Below are 20,752 nucleotides of genomic sequence, written 5' to 3'. Positions count from 1 at the left end.
TTTTTTTTTTTAAAACACCTTAGATAATTATATTTTGGTAGAACTAAAGAAATATTTAAAGCACAAATTAATTACTCATATGTTTGTATGAATTCTTTATCGAAATAATCCAAAAATCCAAAACAAAAAAGAAACCCGAGATTTGTTAATTTAGTTTAGTTTATAAATTTAAAAATTTAACAAAAATAATTTAATTTGATATTTAAAAAATCTAAACTAACCTGTTCTATATATACCCCAATAATTATCGATCGATTTCTGAGGTGTGAAGGATAAAGTTATACAGTAAGGCTACATAGACGGGTAATTCAATAAATCCAAAAGAAACCGAAAAAACTAAACATAAATGTCGCAATAAAAAGTTAGAAACTTACGTGTAGTAAAAATTAAAGTTAAAAGAAAAAGACTCAAAAAATTGCGCAAAATAGCAAATATTTAAATCATATTAAATGCTATAGTTACCGTTTAGGGAAATTCTAATTCATAGCTATAGTGTCGTCCAATCTTGCTATTCGCCTGATTTATATAATTTGTTTAATTTGTATAAATCCAGAATTTGTATAATTTGGTTCCAGATTGTATAAATCCAAAAATTTGTATATGCTTACCCTAGCTATTGCCTATTTGTATACGATTTGTGAAAATTTCATAATAAATTACCCTGTTTGTATATTGACAAGCAAAATATACAAACGGAGTTCTAAAAAATTCCTAAATGTATAAATATAAAATTTGTATATACTTTCCCTATTTGTATATTGGCAAGCGAAAAATACAAACAAACATAAATATACAACCACAACCTCCATAGCAAATAAAACTATAGCTATGAAGCGCAATTATTGAAACTATGACTATAGAGCCTTATTATGTCTATTATATTTGCTATTTTTGAAATTGAGTTAATGTTTATTTGACACAGTTCGTCCGTTTGTGTGATCCCAGTATCCATTTTGATTTGTACTTTTAGGAAGGATTACTTTTGATATATGTGCCCAAAAAATGTTTGTTTTGATCGTAAGAACAAAGACTTGTCTAAGGACCTGTATAAACTTTCAAAACTTGTGTTTGTATTTACGTAGAAAATATTATTTTAAAAGTATTTATATATAGTATAAGAAAATATAATTTTAAAGATATCTATATATAATACTTTCTCGTCTCAATTTATATAACCTTTTTTAATTCAATTTCCTAGTAGAGCCTGGATGTTGTATTAATCCCAAAATTCAGCACCAAACATATACAAGGAGGTGGATAGTCTTATCTTTGCCTTCAAAGTCATAGCTGCAAAATAGACCTGAACAGCTAGCAGCTAGTTATTTACAATGATTTTAATTACAAAAAAGTAAGCTTCTTGTGCTTGAATCTTAGCGAGGGCAGACCCAATTTATATGACTTACATCCCTTTTTAGTCAGTTCAAAAAAGAATGACACATTTCTATATTAAGTAACAATTTGTTTTAAAAATGCCCATTTTACTCTTAATGGTTCGGAGTGATTTATAGTGACACAAATATTATCACTTATTTTAGACCACAAATTCCAAAAATCTTCCTTTCTTTCTTAACTCCGTGTCAAGTCAAAGTAACCCATATAAAATGAGATGAAGGGAGTATAAGAAAATATGATAAGAGGCGGGGATAGAGGAGTAGGGTGGGGATGGGACGCGTTGAAGGGTGAGCTAGGAGGAGACAATTATTATGAAATGTCACTTAAGGAATGTGTTTTTCCTATTTCATTAGAAGATTTAATTTTTGCATTTTAAAGAATTTATTTAATATAATTAAATAATAAAAATGTGTTATCTCTAAAACTTAAATATTTAAATAAGATGTAGAATATTTTGAGTACAGTAATTAAGTAAACTAGTCAGCTAATACTAGAATTTAGAAGTAAAAGAAACTAGTGTTTTATTTCGTAATTTATTGTGGTGGAAAAATCTCCATTGCCACATTACAGAGATTAGCATGACAATAATGAATATATCGTCATGGTTTTATTTCATACATATTATTTCATACTACTAATGATTTTTAGGATCTCCAATACAAATTAAAGATCCATCATGACTATAGAGATTGCATCCCGCTTTTGCGGTACAACAATTAACACAAACTCCAGTATGGTATGTCGATCCAGTATGTGGACAAGTCATGTAAGAAACTTTAGGGTCACATTTTTGACTACAACTCTTGGGTTCATCACTTTTTCCTTCACACACAAACTTGCCCTTTTTACTGTAATAGTAGCAACCCTTGTAACCCGTGCAACAACTGGTGCATCCAGTGGGTTTAACTATAGTCGGTCCTTCTGAACGGGGACATTTTGAATAAGCAATTTTATGATCACATTCTCGGGGACAATGTTCGTTTGGCTTTCTTGGGTCAGACTCTCCTTCACAAATGAACTTTCCGTCAGCACTGTAATAGTGGCAACCCTTGTAGCCTGCACAACATGTGGTACATATGGGGTTTCTTGGACTTCCTTCTGAACGTGGACATATTCCATAGCTAAAATCACCGCATTCCCTAGAACAAGGCTTGGGATCGTGATCATCATGATGGTCATGGTCGTGATCGTGATCGTGATCATGGTCGTGATCATGATCGTGATCGTGATCGTGATCGTGATCGTGATCGTGGTCGTGATCGTGATCGTGATCGTGGTCTATCGTCGCACTTACAAGGAGAAACATTAATCCTACAACAAATATAAATAAATTCAAATATAAATAAATTAAGGATAAAACATATGTAACACTACTAGTGTATGTATAAACAAAGAATTTTAAGAGAAAAGTAACTTACCAAGAACAAGCAAGTAAGCAAAGAAACTAACTTCTTTGTGAACAGCCATTATAAATGATTAATTAGTACCTTGTTTTCTTTTAATTTTAGGGTGAGGAGTGTGTATCCTCCTTCACCATTTTATAGCAAACGAGTGATTAAATAAAACAAAAAATAGGCAAAATTTCTTCATTATTCTACCTAATTAACATCAATATACAGTCTCCTCAATCGGTAGGATTTACTTTTTAGTGTACTTGCTAGTATAAGTTTGGCGAGGTAGAATCAAATAGAACAAAAAGAGAGTTAGATCTATTCATTATTAAACAGTTAATTGTATTTGACTGATCAATTTTATAAAAATACATCTATCAATATTCTGCAGTAATTCGTGCTTGATAAAAAAAAAAATTCAAGTGCCCAGTTCAAAATATGTGAAAGAATATTGTTTTCAGCTTCTGAAAAATAACTTATTCAAGTATTTTAACACTTATTCCCCCCTAAAACAGATGGCTAATCACCTTAATTATTTAAACTAAACACTTTTAGCATCTTAGCTTTTCCCAGTGCTCTTTGTAGCCATTTGAATTATCAGTAATTTTTTTTTGTCAACTGGAGATACTAATAATATCCAAAGTAGAAGTACTTTAGGACCTTAGGTCTAACTAACTAAATTATTATAACTATTCAAAACTCTAACCATGTGATTATATATTGCATTCCAATTTTCTGATTAGAGAGGACAGGTTTTACATTGGCATATATGTGAAAAATTTCGAAATATATATGAAGGTTAAATATATATCTTAAGATTTTTGCATAAACTATAACACATAATATTTACGTGCTTTTATTGGAAAAAAATCAATTCGTTGAGGTAGTTGAACTGTTTTAATGTATATATATATTTTATAAACAATGTATATGAATGTTTATACATATCTGATGCATAGTTATACATTATTTATACATAATTATACACTATTTATGCATTATCGATACATTACATATACATATGACCATGGCCATTTCGTTGACATTTTTTGTTGTTGCCTGTACAGTTACTTAAGAAGCCCAAATATAAAATGGGAGCTCAACATCAAGTAAACAATGATTCGATATGGACCTGAACCTTTCTCAACCCAATAAAATTAGCTCGGGGGGGGGGGGGGGAGGATTGTCCAAGGGAAGACCAAATTCCATTCCCTTAAACCCATTGATACGGGATCCAACAAATAACATAGAATCTTTAATTTTTAAAAATAAAATATGTATCTTTGAAAACTATGAAAAAGTATTATAAGTCACAATAATTAATAATTTAAAAGACAAAAATAATATTTAATGAAAAAACACGATTGACTCTTGAAATTCCAACTAATTGGGGTGAAAAATATGGGAAATCTCTATTTTATAGGTCATATTCTTCACAAGGATGAATTATTCATCCTCATTGTATCCTCAGGGAGGTTTGGACAAAAATCCACCTATTGTAAATGTCATTTTGTCCTTTTGGATGTGAAATCTACAGGTTGGTTAATTTTTAAATTGAGATTGAGGAAATAGAAAACTTAGATTTTCCCAATGCTCTTTATAGCCATTGAATTATCAATAACTTTTTTTTTTTGCGTCAACCGGAGATAATAATTAAGGGTGTGTTTGGTATGAAGGAAAATGTTTTCCTAGAAAATGTTTTCCTGGAAAACAAGTTGATTTTTGACTTATTTTCTCATGTTTGGTTGGTGAGTAGAAAATATTTTCCGGAAAAGATTTTTAGTGTTTGATTTATGAATGATTTTTTTTTTTGAGAAATATCTTTTATTTTTACTAGGGTAGAAAATAATTTTTGAAATTGAAATTTTTTTTTAAAAACAAACTTAAATTTTTTTGGGGGTGGGGTTGGTGGGTGGGGTGGTAGGGGGTGGGTTGAGGGGTGAAAAATTGAAAATATTTTTTTTAAAAAAACTTAATTTTTTTTTTGGGATAGGGGCTGGTAGGGGGTGCGTGGGGTGGGGGGCTGGTAGGGGGGTGGGGGGGTCGAGGGTAGCGGTGAAAAAATAAAATTTTGAAATTGAAAATATTTTTTAAAAACAAACTGAAATTTTTTTATTTTTTTTGGGGGGGGGGCTGGTAGGGCATGGGTGGGTGGGGGGTCGAGGGTAGGGGTGAAAAAATGAAATTTTGAAATTGAAAATATTTTTAAAAACAAACTTAATTTTCTTTTATTGGGGGGTGGGGGGCTGGTAGGGGGGCTGGGTAGGACGTGGGTGGGGGGGTCAAGGGTAGGGTGAAAAAATGAAATTTTGAAGTTGAAAATATTTTTTAAAACCAAACTTATTTTTATTTGGGGGTGGGGGGGGGGGCTGGGTAGGCGTGGGTGGGTGGGGGGTCGAGGGTAGGGGTGAAAAAATAAAATTTTGAAATTGAAAAGCCGGGGAGGGGGCGTGGGTGATCGAGGATCGGGATGAAAAAATAAAAAAATGAAGTTGAAAATATTTTTAATATTTTTTGGGAGGGGGTGGGTAAAAAAATTGAATTTAAAAACAAGCTATAAATTTTTTTTTTTTTTTTTGGGGGGGGGGGGGGGGGGTGTTTGGTTGGAGGGCTGGTTTGAGGGTAGGGACAAAATAAATTGATTTTTTCAACAATTTTTTTTTTAATTGGAAGTTGGAAGAGAATTTTGGAAAATGTTTTCCTTAAGTTTTGAAGGGAAGTCATTTTCCTTAAATTTGAGGAAAATGAGTTGATTTGGAAAACATTTTCCAAAACATTTAACCCAACCAAACATGAGAAAATTGATACCAAACACACCCTAATTGATAGCTTAATATCATTGCAATAAACATATCTAAGGCTACATAGGCAGGTAATTTCGTGGATGGTTAATCAATTATTTTTTTAAAAATATGATTGCAATAAACATTTCTGAAAGAAAAAAATAGGATACATGTGATAAAATATTAAATAATGGATCTGAGTCTAACTTAACTTAACGTGGGATTCAATATTCTTTCACATATTTTAGATTGGACACTTGAAACACGAGCAATATAAGACTGTGATTAATATAGAATAAATAAAGAGGCAGCGTACCATTTTGTGTCTGAGGCCCAATAATAAAGAAAAGAAAAGCAGCCCAAAATATTGCTCAAGTGAATCAACTCCCACATCTGTATACATTTTACACATTTCTTCTTCTCTTAAATTAAATTTAGGGGTGGCAAAATCAAACCTAAACCGTTCAATCAGTTTAAAATTAACTCGCCCATTCACTACCTTAATCTATTAAAAATTGGGTTGGTATGTAACTCGGATTGACTCATGGAAAATCTTGTCAAAATATTTTTTTGATTTTTTTTCTTTCAATTTGATATGTTGTGTAAAGTCATAACAAAGAAAATAATAATAATTTTATTAGGTACTAAAATAGTTTAAAAGAACAAATAAATAATTAAGCTTAATTAGTTGAGTTGGGTTGGGTCTTGACCCGTAATGTAACCCATTACCTAACCCATTTTGACCCAAGCATATTTGGGTTGGATTGAGTCTTGACCCGATTGTTATGTTAACCCATTATGACCCGTCCAAATTTGACCCAACCACCCAATTGCAACCCCTAATTAAATTATATTATATACGCACCAATTAACATTTTATGTACCAACTAAAAATGATCTCCAAAATATGATTTTCATCGACTTTTCCGGCCTCTTCCTTCCTGTTATTTTAGTATTGTTTCTTAGTTCATTGCCTTTCCTTCTTGTTGAACATCACAAGTTTTTCTCTATTTATTCTTTGGTGTTTTAAGAGGTGAAGGTGTGAGATGAGATAGTTTACATGGTACGGGGTAAAATTTAAGCCTCGTGACATGGGACCTAAGTCCTCAACTTAAAAAAAATAGTATAATATATATTGGGCATTTTTCGTATAATTAGGATGAGATTTTCATCGTCATCATTCCACATAGAGGAAACAATCATCTTCCACCTCGTGTAAAACTTTTTGCTTAATATATGAGGTGGTAAGGGTTTACCTAATTACCCCAAAGGTGGTTTATTTAAAAAGTAAATAAATTTAGACATCTGATTCGTTAAAAACTTATAAAGACACATGTCATTCATTAAGGATAAGACCAAAGGAGATCACCACTAGAGAGGAGCTAAGTCCTCAATTATGGATGATATTTTTCTCTTATTCAAATATAATAAGTAGTTACACATAACACTCAACTTTGATGCCCACATTATAGTGATTAGCATGTCATTGTGTGCATGTTTTTATTTCATACATTAATTAAAAACTACAACACATATTATTGATGATGCCTTATGTTGTAGATATATAGCTTTGAGGCTCTCCAGTACAAATTAAAGATCCATCATGTCCATAAAGTTTACAACCCTCTCCTGCGGTGCAACAATTAACACAAACTTGATAAATTTTGGCCAATCCAGAAGATGGACAAGTCATGTATGCAACTCTAGAGTCACATTCCAAGGTACATGCCTTGGGTTCAATACTCTCTCCCTCACAAACAAACTTGCCATCTTTACCAAAATAATAGCAACCCTTGTACCCCGTGCAACATGTGGTACATCCAGTGGGATAAATTAGTGTATTTCCTCTTGAACGGGGACACTTTGAATAGGCAATATGTGGATCACAATTTAGGGGGCACACTTTTGGTTTCTTTGGGTCAGATTCTCCTTCGCAAATGAAAGTCCCATTAGCACTATAATAATTGCAACCTTTATAACCTGCACAACAGTTGGTGCATATGGGATTTTCCGGACTTCCTTCTGAACGTGGGCATATCCCATAGCCAAGATTACCACATTCTTTAGTACAAGCCTTGGCATCAGCATGTTCCATCGCGCTTACAAATAGCAACATTCCTACAACAAATTAAATATATATATATATATATATATAAAGGAAAAAACATAACAATACTTGCGTATTTATCAACGAAGAAATTAAAGAGAAAAAAGTTGAAGGAAAATCTTACCAAGAACAAGTAGGTAAGCAAAGAGACTAACTTGTTTGTGAACAGCCATATTATGGATTCTTTTTCTTTTCTTTTGTTTGGGGTGAGGAGTGTCTATTCTCCTTCACCTATTTATACCAAACGAGTGATCAAATAAAACATAGTTAACCAAGTCGTTTTATTCACATTAAAACGTTTTTTTCACATTATATATATTTTAATTTATATATTAATAGCTGGTGAATTTTTTTTAGATATGTCAAATTACTTACACAATTGCTTATTCTTCTTTATTAGAAAGCTTAACGTTTCCACAATTGCATCTTTAATTAATTCTTGTTCTTGAAATATTTGTCATCTAGCAACAATTTTCTTCTCCACAATTGCATATATCGCTTTAGGGAAAATAACAATTTTGGTCCATGTATTATAAGTTTATTTTCATTTTGATCCCTGTATATATGAATAGAGTACTAAGCATAATTAATGGAATAATTGTATCTAATTGAAGGACAATAATGGATCGGATCTATCTGTAAGTACTAATAAAACATGCCAACCATCTAACATGATTAATTGTTACTCCCTCCGTCTTTAGTTACGTGGCTGAATTTTATTTAATTATTTAATTATATTCAAACATATCAAAAAAATTTAATTATTTTTTTTGAGTCTTTTTCTAAAGTTAAAGAATATTTTTGGGGCTTTTCTCAGAAAGGAAATGCAAACAATTAAACCATATATAAGTAATTTTTTGTCTGATTACAAGAAAGAAAATTAACATATTATCATTCATAGCAATATTTATATTTAATGTTCCATATGTAAGTGAATTTTTATGTCTAAGTAAATCGTAGAACAAATTACTAATTACTAACTAGGTTGAAAGAAAATAAAGACATGAGATAATAGTGGGACTTACAAATATAGTGAAAGTTGCACTAGCCATGTTTTTCATCTATTGATATTCAAAGTTAACAGTTTTTAAAATCAATGAACTATCAAATTTCTTCGAATTAAGGTATAGTGATAGGAGCAATAATTAAGTAATTAATTATCTCAAATTAACTTTATGTGATCAAAAGAAAGAGTAACCATCTACTTTTTGTTAATTGCTTCACTAATTAGTCCTATTTCCTGTCTTTTTCCTATCTTTAATTATGCAAATCATGTTTTGTGACTATTCTCATGCATTAAATATTTTGTTAATAGATATAGTAAAACTTTATTTGTAGCACACATGAATAAATCATGTTCTGTGACTATTCTTCTACATTAAATATTTTATTGTTGATATGATAAAACATTATTTTTAGCACACATAAATCATGTTTTCTGACTATGTTCCTACGTGGAACGATAAAGCTAATTACATATTAGTGGGTTACTCCCTCTAATTCAATATAAACGAATTATTGACACTATTTTATATTGATAAATTAATATTTGGTTAATGACTTTAAATATCTTTTTTACGGGTGTCACGCTTCAACAATGTTGGGTTCGAAAGGGTGATTAGGGCGTCATGCGGAAGCTTACAATTGCAAATCATATGAGGATAAATTAGATGACACATAAAACTATACTAAAAAGACATAATATTATTATATGATATGACCAATTGGCCTACATAATTAAAAACTAATAAAAAGACATTAAAACTGTAGAGAGAAAATTTTCCCACAAACAAAACTCTTAAACGTCTACATTGTGGAAGCTATTGTGTTCTTAGTGTGAGAAGAGAGGTCTTCTATTTATAGGATTCCATACATTTCCTCTAAGGAAAGAATAAACCAAATATGAAAGAGAATTATATTTTCCTTTCAGAAAAAGTTTAAGCATTTATGGTAATACTTTAACTTTTCTTTTAAGGAAAAAAATAAACTTCAAATAAGGTAAGAAAATCAGGGCAAAACCCTAACAAATTTCCCTTTTTCGTTGGATTTTCTTGACAAAACTTGATCCGCCTTCTTCTATGCTTGATAATCTTGTTCTTCACAAAATCTCCATTACTGTTGCTTGCCATGGTTAAAAATAAAGTTTAAAATATATGGGTTAAAAATGGTTTAAAAATATTTCATTTTTATTTTTAAAAATTGCAGCAACAGGAATGTTGAAAATATGGTTGAAACTTCTTCTTTACATGTAACTTGACAAAAATCTTCATTATCATCAAAGTTGTTGCAAATTGATTTGAAACCACTTAAACCTTTCTTCAATCTTGTTGAACCAATATTAGATCATTGAACCATGTGCTCTGATACCACTTGTTGGGTTCGAAAGGGTGATTAGGGTGTCATGCGGAAGCTTATAATTGCAAATCATATGAGGATAAATTAGACGACACATAAAACTATACTAAAAAGACATAATATTATTATATGATATGACCAATTGGCCTACATAATTAAAAATTAATAAAAAGACATTAAAACTGTAGAGAGAAAATTTCTCCACAAACAAAACTCTTAAACGTCTTCATTGTGGAAGCTATTGTGTTCTTAGTGTGAGAAGAGGGGTCTTCTATTTATAGGATTCCATACATTTCCTCTAAGAAAAGAATAAACCAAATATGAAAGAGAATTATATTTTTCTTTCAGAAAAAGTTTAAGCATTTATGATAATACTTTAACTTTTCTTTTAAGAAAAAAATAAACTTCAAATAAAGTAAGAAAATCAGGACAAAACCTTAACAAACAATTCATTTATATTGTGTTAGATGGAGTATTAAACTAGCTTTTGGCTGTTGACACCTAATTTTGACCCTCCCCGATAATAATTAACTTTTGAGCTTCTTAATTTTTAAACAATTTGAAATAATGGGTTTTATGAAAAAACTCAAAATGTTTCTCAAGTTTTTAAAATGATTTTACTTATTTATATAATATCTTAAATAATTAATGTGTTTTATATAGGTACATATATTCGATTAGTATATTTCGTAAATGGTTGAAATCGTCACAAAAGATTTTTACAATTTTTCAAGATTAAATATTTTATTAATTTAGTTTAGTCTTAATCATAGCTATAATTTTAAGACGATTAGTTAATTATTTTATTATTAAGTTTGATTATTTTATTTCGTTAAGATTAAGAAACTCGTTAATTAATTAATAGTAATTCGTCTTATTTAATTCTTTCACGAATTATATCCAATTTTGGCTAAATCCTTGATTAGCTTGGCCGAATTCGCAACTTGTATAGCCATGTCCTAATTGCAATCTTATTACATAACCTTAAAATACATTTTTTTTGGGCCACTTCCAATTCCCAGCCAACTAATTCCAGCCCTTTCTTCCTATTCAATTCCGTACCCGTAACCCAGCCCAAACCCTTGGTAAAGACAAGAGAATGCTCAGACGCGTGAATACAACAACAATTTCCAAACGACATCCACAATTCTACAGACGGCGTCTTCTCCTGCAACAGCAGCAGCCCGACGCGTGAGCATACATCGAGCAACGGTATCAGACGGCGTCAACTGCGCGTGACCCGTACAGCTATGCCTCGTCCCCCTCATCCTCGAACAGCTTTAGTCGCAGCAGGGCAGAGCCGCCTGTAAAATTGGTCCTGCCAGCAGCGTCCTCGGCTAGCTTGGATGGGCGCTACGTCGAGTGCGAGGACGGGAGTTTGATCCTAGCCATCCGTTCCCCTTTCCTCTTCCGGAATAGGGAGAAAAATCCAGAAAAGAATGTCGTCCCTAATCGGTGAAAAATTTATGGCATTTGAATTTCGAATTCCCACCCGAATTCATCTGTTTTCCCCACTATTTGGAACCTTAATTTCCCCCTATATAAGATCTTTTTTGTTATCTGTGGGGGGGGGGGGGGGGAGGAGGGGGGAGAGTTTTGAAAAGAAAATTTTAGTTTTGGAGAAAATATTAGGGAAATTAGCTAGAGTTTGGAGGAAGAAATACACTTGAGCGAAAGTTTCTTGGAACTTCCTGTTTGCTGTGTTCTGTCCGTTCAAATCTTGCCGGAGCCTCGTGTGGTGGTGGAAGCTCTTTCGTGGTCAGTTCGTCATTGTCCCAGTTCAGCTGCCCAGGAGAAGGTGACAACTTCGTCTTTATCTCATTTAGTTTCATCTCTTTCTTTGTCTCGAATGTCTCTGTCTTACACGCCTAACGTGAGCTAAATACCGACGTTTCGCTTTCTAAATGTTAAGTCGTTTTCATTCTGTTATGTTTGGAATCAGTTCGGGATTTGCTTTCCTTGGTGAATGTTTGCAATGCTCTTCACACTCTCTGATTTTGATTAATTAAGTTTTATTCATTCTGGATTTTTCAACGATTTGCTTTTGACTATAGTTTTGTTCTTTTGCACGTGTGTTTGGAGGCCGGTATTTGGTTTTATATCAACCTAGTTTTATATATTTTTTCATTGGAACCTTTGATGCTATTACCCCACTTGTCGGAGAAAATTTCTTTTCTTGAACTTTTCTTTTAAAAAAAGATGAAATGCATCTTTGCTCTTCTCAAAGTTTGTTCCGTACTCTCTCGATTTTAGATGGTCCAATTTCTATCTATTTAATAAGAGCATTAGTTTAACATGAGATTTCTTTAGTATTGTGTTCCTATTTATTACATCTTGCATCCTCGAGTGATAATATCTATTTAGGATCACTATGATCATATCTTGGATTTCTATCATGTTTACGTATTTGTCCTCATGTTCGCTATTTGTAATATTATGAGAATCATGTTTTGCTCCTGCTTTCTGTCAATCGTCAGTAGTATATATTTGGTCTTTTGACGTTCACTTTGGCTTAATTTTGGTCTGAGTCAAAGGGTTAATGAATAAGATTTTTATCATATTTTTTGTTATCTGAAAAAAAAATGATTTTAAGTAGGTGTACTTTGAGATAAATGTTTAATAGTCATATTTAGTAGACGACATAATTTCTCATTGTTTCTTTTAAATCTCATCACTTGGAATTCTTACCTTTGCTATCCTAAGGATAATGATCACTTTGCTTTCATTGCTAGAAGTTATTGTATGTTTGAAGTTAACCTTATCATGAGTGTTATTTTGTCCATATGTACACATGTCATATTCTAAAACCTCCTTGCTTTGGTCTGCAAGTATTGGAATGACCACTTCACTTATTCTCATATATTTTCTTTTATTAATTCGTTGCTTTGTTCCATGTCATTTTCCTCTAGCTAATTTATGTCTTTTTCTGTGGTTATGGTGGCGATCGAGTCCCTTGGGATTTCCCACTTCCTCTTGCATCTCTAAGATGAGCCATGAAGGCTCAATTTTTCTCCGTCGAGTCAGCCATCATGGCAAATTAAGGAAGCTGGTGTACAAGTTGAAAGCAGCAAAATAATGCTGGAAATAAAATTTTCAAGCTCCGAAAGGATAAAAAACAGGCTGATATATCTTCTGTATACATCGATATACGGTCGGAAAATATCATATACAGGGCAAAAACGTGAAAAATAAAGGTGAAAACGTGAAAATACCGAGTTAAGACAAAATTACAGGTTTGGGAGTCCGAGAACTAGTGGTATACATGGTGTATACATTGAATATACACTTGGTGTATATCGTGATCAAGGAGGATGGAAAGGGGGCCAAAAGCCCAATTTATTTCTTTTTGCAGGTTTAGCAGATTTGTTTGGCCCAAATTCAATATGTCTTTCCTTTCCCTTTCCTATTTATTTGATATTGTATTTGACTAGCGCTTTGATTATCCTATGGTTTAATTTAATTAAAATCCTCAAGATAGCCATTTCGTTTATATGTATATATATATATATATATCTAAATTAAAGTATTTCCGTTTTATACTTAGCTTTAATTTTATTTGTCTTGTCACTTAAGTTAGTTCCTCTTAGAAAATTCCCCTTTAGTTCATTCCCCCTTAAAATAAATAAAAATGATAAAAATAATAATAGTGATAAATAAATAAGTTAAAATAGAATAGTTCTTTTACTAAGTTAAATTTTCTAAATATATATATATAGTTAATATAAATGAGTTATTTACTTAGTTTAAAATTTCAAAATTAGTCAAAGTCGGGATGAGTTCTTTTGTTTAGTTAAAATTTCCAAAATAATTTAAAACAAATGAGTTCTTTTACTTAGTTAAAATTTTAAAATTAGTCAAAATCATTTTAGTCAAATCGCCGGTCAACCGCAAGTTAGCGGACATTCCGAGGGCCTAACACCTTCTCGGAATGTACATTTGAACTCGAACCCTTTTTCAATTGACTTTATCTGTTTAAGTCTTTTGAAAAATCTTATATTTTTTTTTTTTTTTACTAAAAATTAAGTGGCAACTTTGTTCTTTTGAAAATTCGATTTCTCTTAAACTATAAGTTTAATCGATTTTTCGAAAACTCAGTCATTTTCCTTTTACATATCTTTTTTAAAGTAAAACATTGGCAATAGATTTAGTTAAAACTAAAAATAATGTATGAGTTTTTGAAGTTATAAATATGAATTTTTGTTGTTGATATGGTAAAACTTTATTTGTAGCACACATAAATAAATCATGTTTTGTGACTATTCTACTATGTTAAATATTTTATTGTTGTTATGGTAAAACTTTATTTTTAGCACACATAAATAATATGTTTCGTGACTATTCTGCTACATGCAATGATAAAGCGAATTACACATTTAGTTGGTTAATTACTCCCTCTAATTCAATATAAACGAGTAATTAATGCTATTTTATATTGACAAATTACTTTTTGATTAACAACTTTAAATATTTGTTTCAGAGTGTCATGCTTCAACAATTCATTTGTATTGTACTATATGAAATACTAAGCTAGCATTTGGTCATAAATATAATTAAAACATAAAAAATAACATGAGTTTTTGAAGTTGTATTGAAAAATATTTTTTAAAACTTAAAGTTATATTTGAACATACATTTTACTTGAAAAATAAATAAATTTTGTGAGCAATAGTAAGGTTTCACCTAAAAATTGGTATGAACCAGATTTTGAAACTTTTTTAAAAATTGATTAATCATGAACAAACAAATGTTTTCAATTTTATTTTTATTTTTTGAGAAAATTAGCAAACTAATCAAAATTTCAAACATAATTATTAAAAACATTTACACTTTAAAATGGGACAAGGCACAAGTACCCCCCTAGACTATGACCGAAATCTCAGAGACACACCTTAACTAATCTAAGGTCTTACTACCCCCTAATCTCATTTTTTGTGTAATTTTGTACACCTTTTGGCTTATGTGGCACACTCCGTGACTCCACTTAAGTGAGGCGCGTGGGAGATATTTGGAGGCCACGTAGGCCAAAAAGGTGTACAAAATTATAAAAAAATAAGTTCAGGGGGGTAATAGGCACCTTAGTTTAGTTAAGGTGTGTCTCTGGGATTTCGGTTATAGTCTAGAGGGGGTACTAGTGCCTTATCCCCTTTAAAATAATTATTAAAAATGTCAATATTTTAGAAAATATAATGTATCCAAATATAATTTATTTACGTTCCTTTTTTTTCTCAAATTGGGTCCACTTTTTGACCGCATTATCGGTGAAAAAAAAACAAACGTGAAGAAGAAGAATCCATCTCTTAAGCATTACTTGAGATTTGAGAAATTTCAATCATCTTCACTTTTTTCTAAAGAATCAAATCTCATCTTCCAGTTGCTCTTAGAATTTCCAAGTTTTTATCAATGGATTTGAGATGATCATCCAGTTGTTGTTATTTCTTGGCCATCTTTATTCTTGCGATTGTTTTTCGATTTTCTCCATTTGCAACTTTTGTCGCTGGCAAAGATATCAATCCACCATATCCTAAAGAACTTGAAAAAGTCAATTGTTAAAAGGTTAGGTATTCAAGCGGAGGATTTCAAGATATCGAGATTTGATTTGAGGGATGCTCTTGTAGGTAGGTTAGTGTCGTATGAGTTTTATTCTAAATTGTTTACCCACATTCTAGCCTTTCTCTCTCACACAATTTTTTCCCCTTATTCCCTCTCCTCAAGTAACTTAAACCTTGTTTTGTTTAAATCAAAATTCATCCATTGTTCTAAGAAATCTCAGAATTCATTAAAAAAAAATTCAACATTTTATACAGATTGTGTCATTTTTCTCTATCATTTTTCATATTGTATTCCTTTTTATTATTAGTGTGTTTTCAGATTGTAATTTAATTATTTAATTTTCCTGGTAATTGTAATTATTTGGATGACGAGGCAGAGTTTTACTAATGCACAAGTGAATACAGATTTGAATTGGGTTTGATGAACAAAGAATCAGAAAAAAGGAACATAGAGGTTGCAAAAATTGTATTCATATTAATTTTTATTTGTCTATTGTTTTCTTTTACTGAGCATTTATATTTTTACTAAGAACATTGTATTGTTTTTTAGTTTGTAGTCAATCCAATAGGTATGTCAAAAGATTTGTATTTCTTAAGCATAGATGTATCCTCTTTCTTTCAAGTCAATTTCTATTTTTTTTAGAATATTGTATCCTTCAACAGATTGTATTATTTCCACTATATATGCTATTTTTTTTCCAGAATCTTGTATTCCCATTTCTTTCACAGTTAATTAGTATTTCTTTAAGAATATTGTATCCTTCCTCAACAGATTGTATTATTTTCATTATGTATGCTATTTTTTTTTCCAAAATCCTATATCTTTTCATAAATCATATTCATATGTAGTTATTAGATTGTATTGAGATACAATCATTAATATTTTTGTAACATAAATAAATAAAAAAATTGACAGTCATCTTATACAATTTTTAGTTTTCACTTTGAAAGTAAAATATCAATTTTAATTTGAATGGTTAAGTGAGCATATATGAAATACAAAAGTTGTTGATATACAATTATGATGAAAACATAATAAAAATGAAAGTTCCAGGTTTGGAGAACACTGATTATATCGAAGTTCCAGTTGGAATTTCTTCCACCAAAGTTGTTTGTCAACGAAATTTAAATCGTTTGTTTCAAATTTTTCTTCCCAATCAGAAAAATCTGCAATTGAATCGAATTCACTTCAACATAGATTGAGTATTATCAATGGAGTGTTAAAAATTGATTTTTGAAATTTTATGAACAAGGGAGATGGGTGTCCTGTCGTCTACTTTTGAAATTGTAACTGATGAGAATTTTAAGTGATATGTTCCTTTTTTAAATTATTCTCTTCCCTAATTTTCTCCTTTCTATTATCAAATAATTGTATTCTTGCAAATCAAACAAATAAAAAGTATATAAATCACATACATAACAAACTAAAATATTGACATTTTTAATAAATATTGAAAGTGTGGCTAAGAGGTCCTATTAAATACCAAAATATTGACATTTTGAAAATTTCCCCTTATTTTTTTTTTGTAAAATCTACGGTCCAAGATTTATGGCCCTATGGAAGCTAAATTTGTGGAAGATGCGATTTTTCATAGTTATTTTTAAAGGAAAAACTACCTAACTAGACATACATTACTACCATATATACTAAACTTACCTTTACTCTCAAACAATTACATATATTACCACTTTAAATATTTTATACCTATATTTTAATTAAAAGATATAATTAGATATACACATTCCTTAAAATTAGGATTGATTAATTATCTTTACATTTAAACACCACAATTAATGGTCCAATTAACATTAGTTTATTTCTCTCTCATTAACATCTCTCCTCCCCCCACCCCTCACATCCTCCATGCCCCCACGAGCAAAAAGACCAGTGCAGTCGATGATTTCAATGGTCGTATGAGCAAAAATCCCCGCAAGAATGGAGAAAAGTTGAGCATAACCATTAAAAAGTATGATATCACAAAGAACTTAAGCAAGTCTCAAATTGGAGAAGACAACACCGAGGATGCCGAAGAAGGATGTGATTTCATAGACACTGAAAGTAACATATTTTCAATTGTATACCGGATACATAAAAACCAGTTTAGAGACACAAATTAGATAGATCAGATACATAGAAAAACTGTTTAGATACATAAAATGGACAGATGAAATACATCCAATCGTTAAGTGCATTTGGACATCCACCGTTATCATGATGACATGATTGAGTGTTCATTCGATTAAATACCCGATCGTGAACAAAAGCAAAAAGTACCAAGTACGAGAGATACACAAAAGAAACTATATCAGATTTGTAGAAGAATAGTCCAGATACATAGAATGAACAAATTAGATACATCTAATCATTAACTATATATCATATACATAGAATAACAATTTAGATTCATAGAATGAACATATTAGATACACATAAATTTGTTTTTAAATTTTTTTTGAAGGTTTTAAACGCATGATTTTCTCCTTAATTTATATGTCTTTCAGTTACATTCCTTACTTAAATACACTTAATTATATGTATCTAATTAATATATATCTAAGATATATGTATCTAAATGCGCCAGATACATGTATTCAAGGTGCGAATTACCTTAGTAATATTGTAAACTCATGGAAAAATAAAGGTAATTAGCTCCTAAACTAGTGCGATTTGTGTTGTTTACTTTTCTTTTAAAAAAAGTAAACCTCTAACTACGGTTAAGACACTTTTAAGTTAAATTTAATTTGAACCCTTAAAATTGATTTTGAAAAGAGAAAAGACATAAAGTGACACATGTAGTTGTCCCAAATTTTCAAAAAGATAGCTTAACTATGTAGACGTCTTATTACCCCTTAAACAATCTTGAGCTGATATTATTAAATCATTTTTTCCCACCTGACATAGAGAATGTATCCACTCTCTTTAGAGAATGTGATCAACCTAAAGTAATGAACATAACTTTATTTTTATAGGTATTTTATTATAAAATATAATTTCTTGTTTTTCTTATTATTTTAAATTTTTTTCTTTGTTATTTTTCCTCTTTCTTTCTTCTTCAAAAACTCATTGTCATCTCCATTAAAACTCCTCACTTTCAATGTCACTATTTTACCACAATTTTGCCCTTCTTTTTTACTACTATTAGTTTAAGTCTTTTCAATTTTAAAACTTTATCTAAATATATTTTTTACATTTCGAACAATTTGATAAACCCATTAGATTTGAAGATGATTAGGAGGTATCATTTAGTCTTTTTGTCTGGATTTCAATCAAGCTCTTTCAATTTTTCGGAAATTTATTGATTCGTTCAAAATTATTATTTCTAATTTTGAAGTTATATGAAAAGAAGATAAATTAATTGCCGATACCTTCAAAATTTTGACTTTTCATAGAAAAATAATTAATTTTGTTATCACTAACTCAACAAAGTTTAGAAAATAATATGATTTTTTTTTTAGAAATCACTGAACGAATGAAATTTAACTAAAGAAGAAAAAAAAGAAAATGTAGAGGGCCGCAACTTGACTTGGGTGGGGAAGGATGGGAGTGAGAGGTGAAGAAGAAGAAAGAAAGAAAATGGAGGGAGGAGGTCAGCTTGAGTTAATACTATTATTTTAAAAGTATTGATATATAATACTCCCTCAGTCCCAATTTATATGACTTACATCCTTTTTAGTTAGTTTAAAAAATAATGACATATTTCTATATTAAGTACACTCTCCGTTCCTCTTTATATGTCATACCTTTCTATATATAGTTGACCCATAATACTTGTCATTTCATAAAATCAATGCATAAATTAGCATATTCTTCCTATTATATATACCCTTGATAGAGTAGTTAATTAGTCTTGAAAATATATACTTTGACTAACCTAGGAAAACTAATAAGTAATTAATATTTATTGGAGTACTTCATACATTGATTAATAACTCTCTCCATTCACTATTCTATGAAATCTGATTTTGAAAATAAACTCAAAAATTTAAACAGTCATCCAAATGCATTTAAAATTTTGAAATCTAGCATATTTATCATTTATTGAAAAGTTGACTTAAGAAAACATTATATAAGGGTAGAAGAGTAAAATTACTTAATTTCTTAATGCAAGTGCAATCTAAAAAAGTGACATATAAAAAAGAACGAAAGGAGTAATAATTTAATTTTAAAATGTCCATTTTACCCTTAATGGATCAGAGTAATTTATAGCCACACAAATATTTATCACTTACTCCCTCCGTCCCTTTTTAGTTGTCCACTTTAGAAATGACACACAGATTAAGGCAACAATGATTAGCACAGTGAAGTTACAATTTTACCCTTATGACAACTTTTCACTTCAAAATTACAATCACTTATTTGAATTCAAGTTAAATAAATTGGAGGGAAACAACATACACTTTTACAATTTTCAAGAAGTGTAAATAAGGGTATAATAGGAAAAAATTTGTTGTCCTTTCTTGATTTGTCAAAATGGACAACTAAATAGGGACAACCAAAAAAGGAAATATGGACAAGTAAATAGGGACGGAGGGAGTATTTTAGACCACAAATTTCAAAAGTCTTCATTTCTTTCTTAAATTCCGTGTCAAGTCAAAGTAACTTATATAAAATGAGATGAAGGGAGTATAGTTAAATATGATAAGAGGCGGAGGTAGAGGGGTAGGGTGGGGATGAGGCGCGTTGAAGGGTGAGCTAGGAGGAGACAATTATTATGAAATGTCACTTATGGAATGTGTTTTCCTTATTTCATTTTTGCATTTTAAAGAACTTATTTAATGCAATTAAATAATAAAAATGTGTTATCTCTAAAACTTAAACATTTAGATAAGATATAGAATATTTTGAGTACAGTAATTAAGTAAACTAGTCAGCTAATACTAGAATTTAGAAGTAAAAGAAACTAGTGTTTTATTTCGTAATTTATTGTGGTGGAAAAATCTCCATTGCCACATTACAGAGATTAGCATGACAATAATGAATATATCGTCATGGTTTTATTTCATACATATTATTTCATACTACTAATGATTTTTAGGATCTCCAATACAAATTAAAGATCCATCATGACTATAGAGATTGCATCCCGCTTTTGCGGTACAACAATTAACACAAACTCCAGTATGGTATGTCGATCCAGTATGTGGGCAAGTCATGTAAGAAACTTTAGGGTCACA

The 20,752-nt window shown here is 30.5% G+C and overlaps 2 protein-coding genes and 1 pseudogene across 3 annotated transcripts in view; all 3 read right to left on the bottom strand.

Annotated features, from left to right (window-relative positions):
• LOC125824011 (uncharacterized) overlaps positions 1–20,752 on the bottom strand; it is a 99,761-nt pseudogene that overhangs the window by 50,188 nt on the left and 28,821 nt on the right. The window lies entirely within an intron of this gene.
• On the bottom strand, positions 2,027–2,859 carry LOC125824136 (proteinase inhibitor type-2 P303.51-like). Its single transcript, XM_049503497.1, has 3 exons — positions 2,811–2,859; positions 2,675–2,703; positions 2,027–2,566 (listed from the first exon to the last, which is right to left on the bottom strand). The coding sequence occupies exons 1-3, from the start codon at positions 2,857–2,859 to the stop codon at positions 2,027–2,029; spliced, it is 618 nt and encodes a 205-aa protein (XP_049359454.1).
• LOC125824131 (proteinase inhibitor type-2) lies at positions 6,909–7,870 on the bottom strand. The gene is made up of 2 exons (XM_049503492.1): positions 7,798–7,870; positions 6,909–7,684 (listed from the first exon to the last, which is right to left on the bottom strand). Exons 1-2 carry the CDS (start codon positions 7,844–7,846, stop codon positions 7,116–7,118), a joined length of 618 nt encoding a protein of 205 aa, XP_049359449.1. The 5' UTR covers positions 7,847–7,870; the 3' UTR covers positions 6,909–7,115.

Source organism: Solanum verrucosum, unplaced genomic scaffold (genome assembly GCF_900185275.1).
Source record: "Solanum verrucosum unplaced genomic scaffold, falcon-dt-bn FXZP01000088.1, whole genome shotgun sequence".
In the NCBI taxonomy this organism is placed as follows: domain Eukaryota; kingdom Viridiplantae; phylum Streptophyta; class Magnoliopsida; order Solanales; family Solanaceae; genus Solanum; species Solanum verrucosum.
This window is presented reverse-complemented; position numbering and strand designations above follow the sequence as displayed.

Coding starts and splice junctions, on each gene's coding strand:
- LOC125824136 (XM_049503497.1), bottom strand. CDS start 2,859: ATGGCTGTTCACAAAGAAGTTAGTTTCTTTGCTTACTTGCTTGTTCTT. Junction 2,704..2,810: donor TGCTTACTTGCTTGTTCTTG/GTAAGTTACTTT, acceptor TATTTGTTGTAG/GATTAATGTTTCTCCTTGTA. Junction 2,567..2,674: donor TTCTCCTTGTAAGTGCGACG/ATAGACCACGAT, acceptor CACGACCATGAC/CATCATGATGATCACGATCC.
- LOC125824131 (XM_049503492.1), bottom strand. CDS start 7,846: ATGGCTGTTCACAAACAAGTTAGTCTCTTTGCTTACCTACTTGTTCTT. Junction 7,685..7,797: donor TGCTTACCTACTTGTTCTTG/GTAAGATTTTCC, acceptor AATTTGTTGTAG/GAATGTTGCTATTTGTAAGC.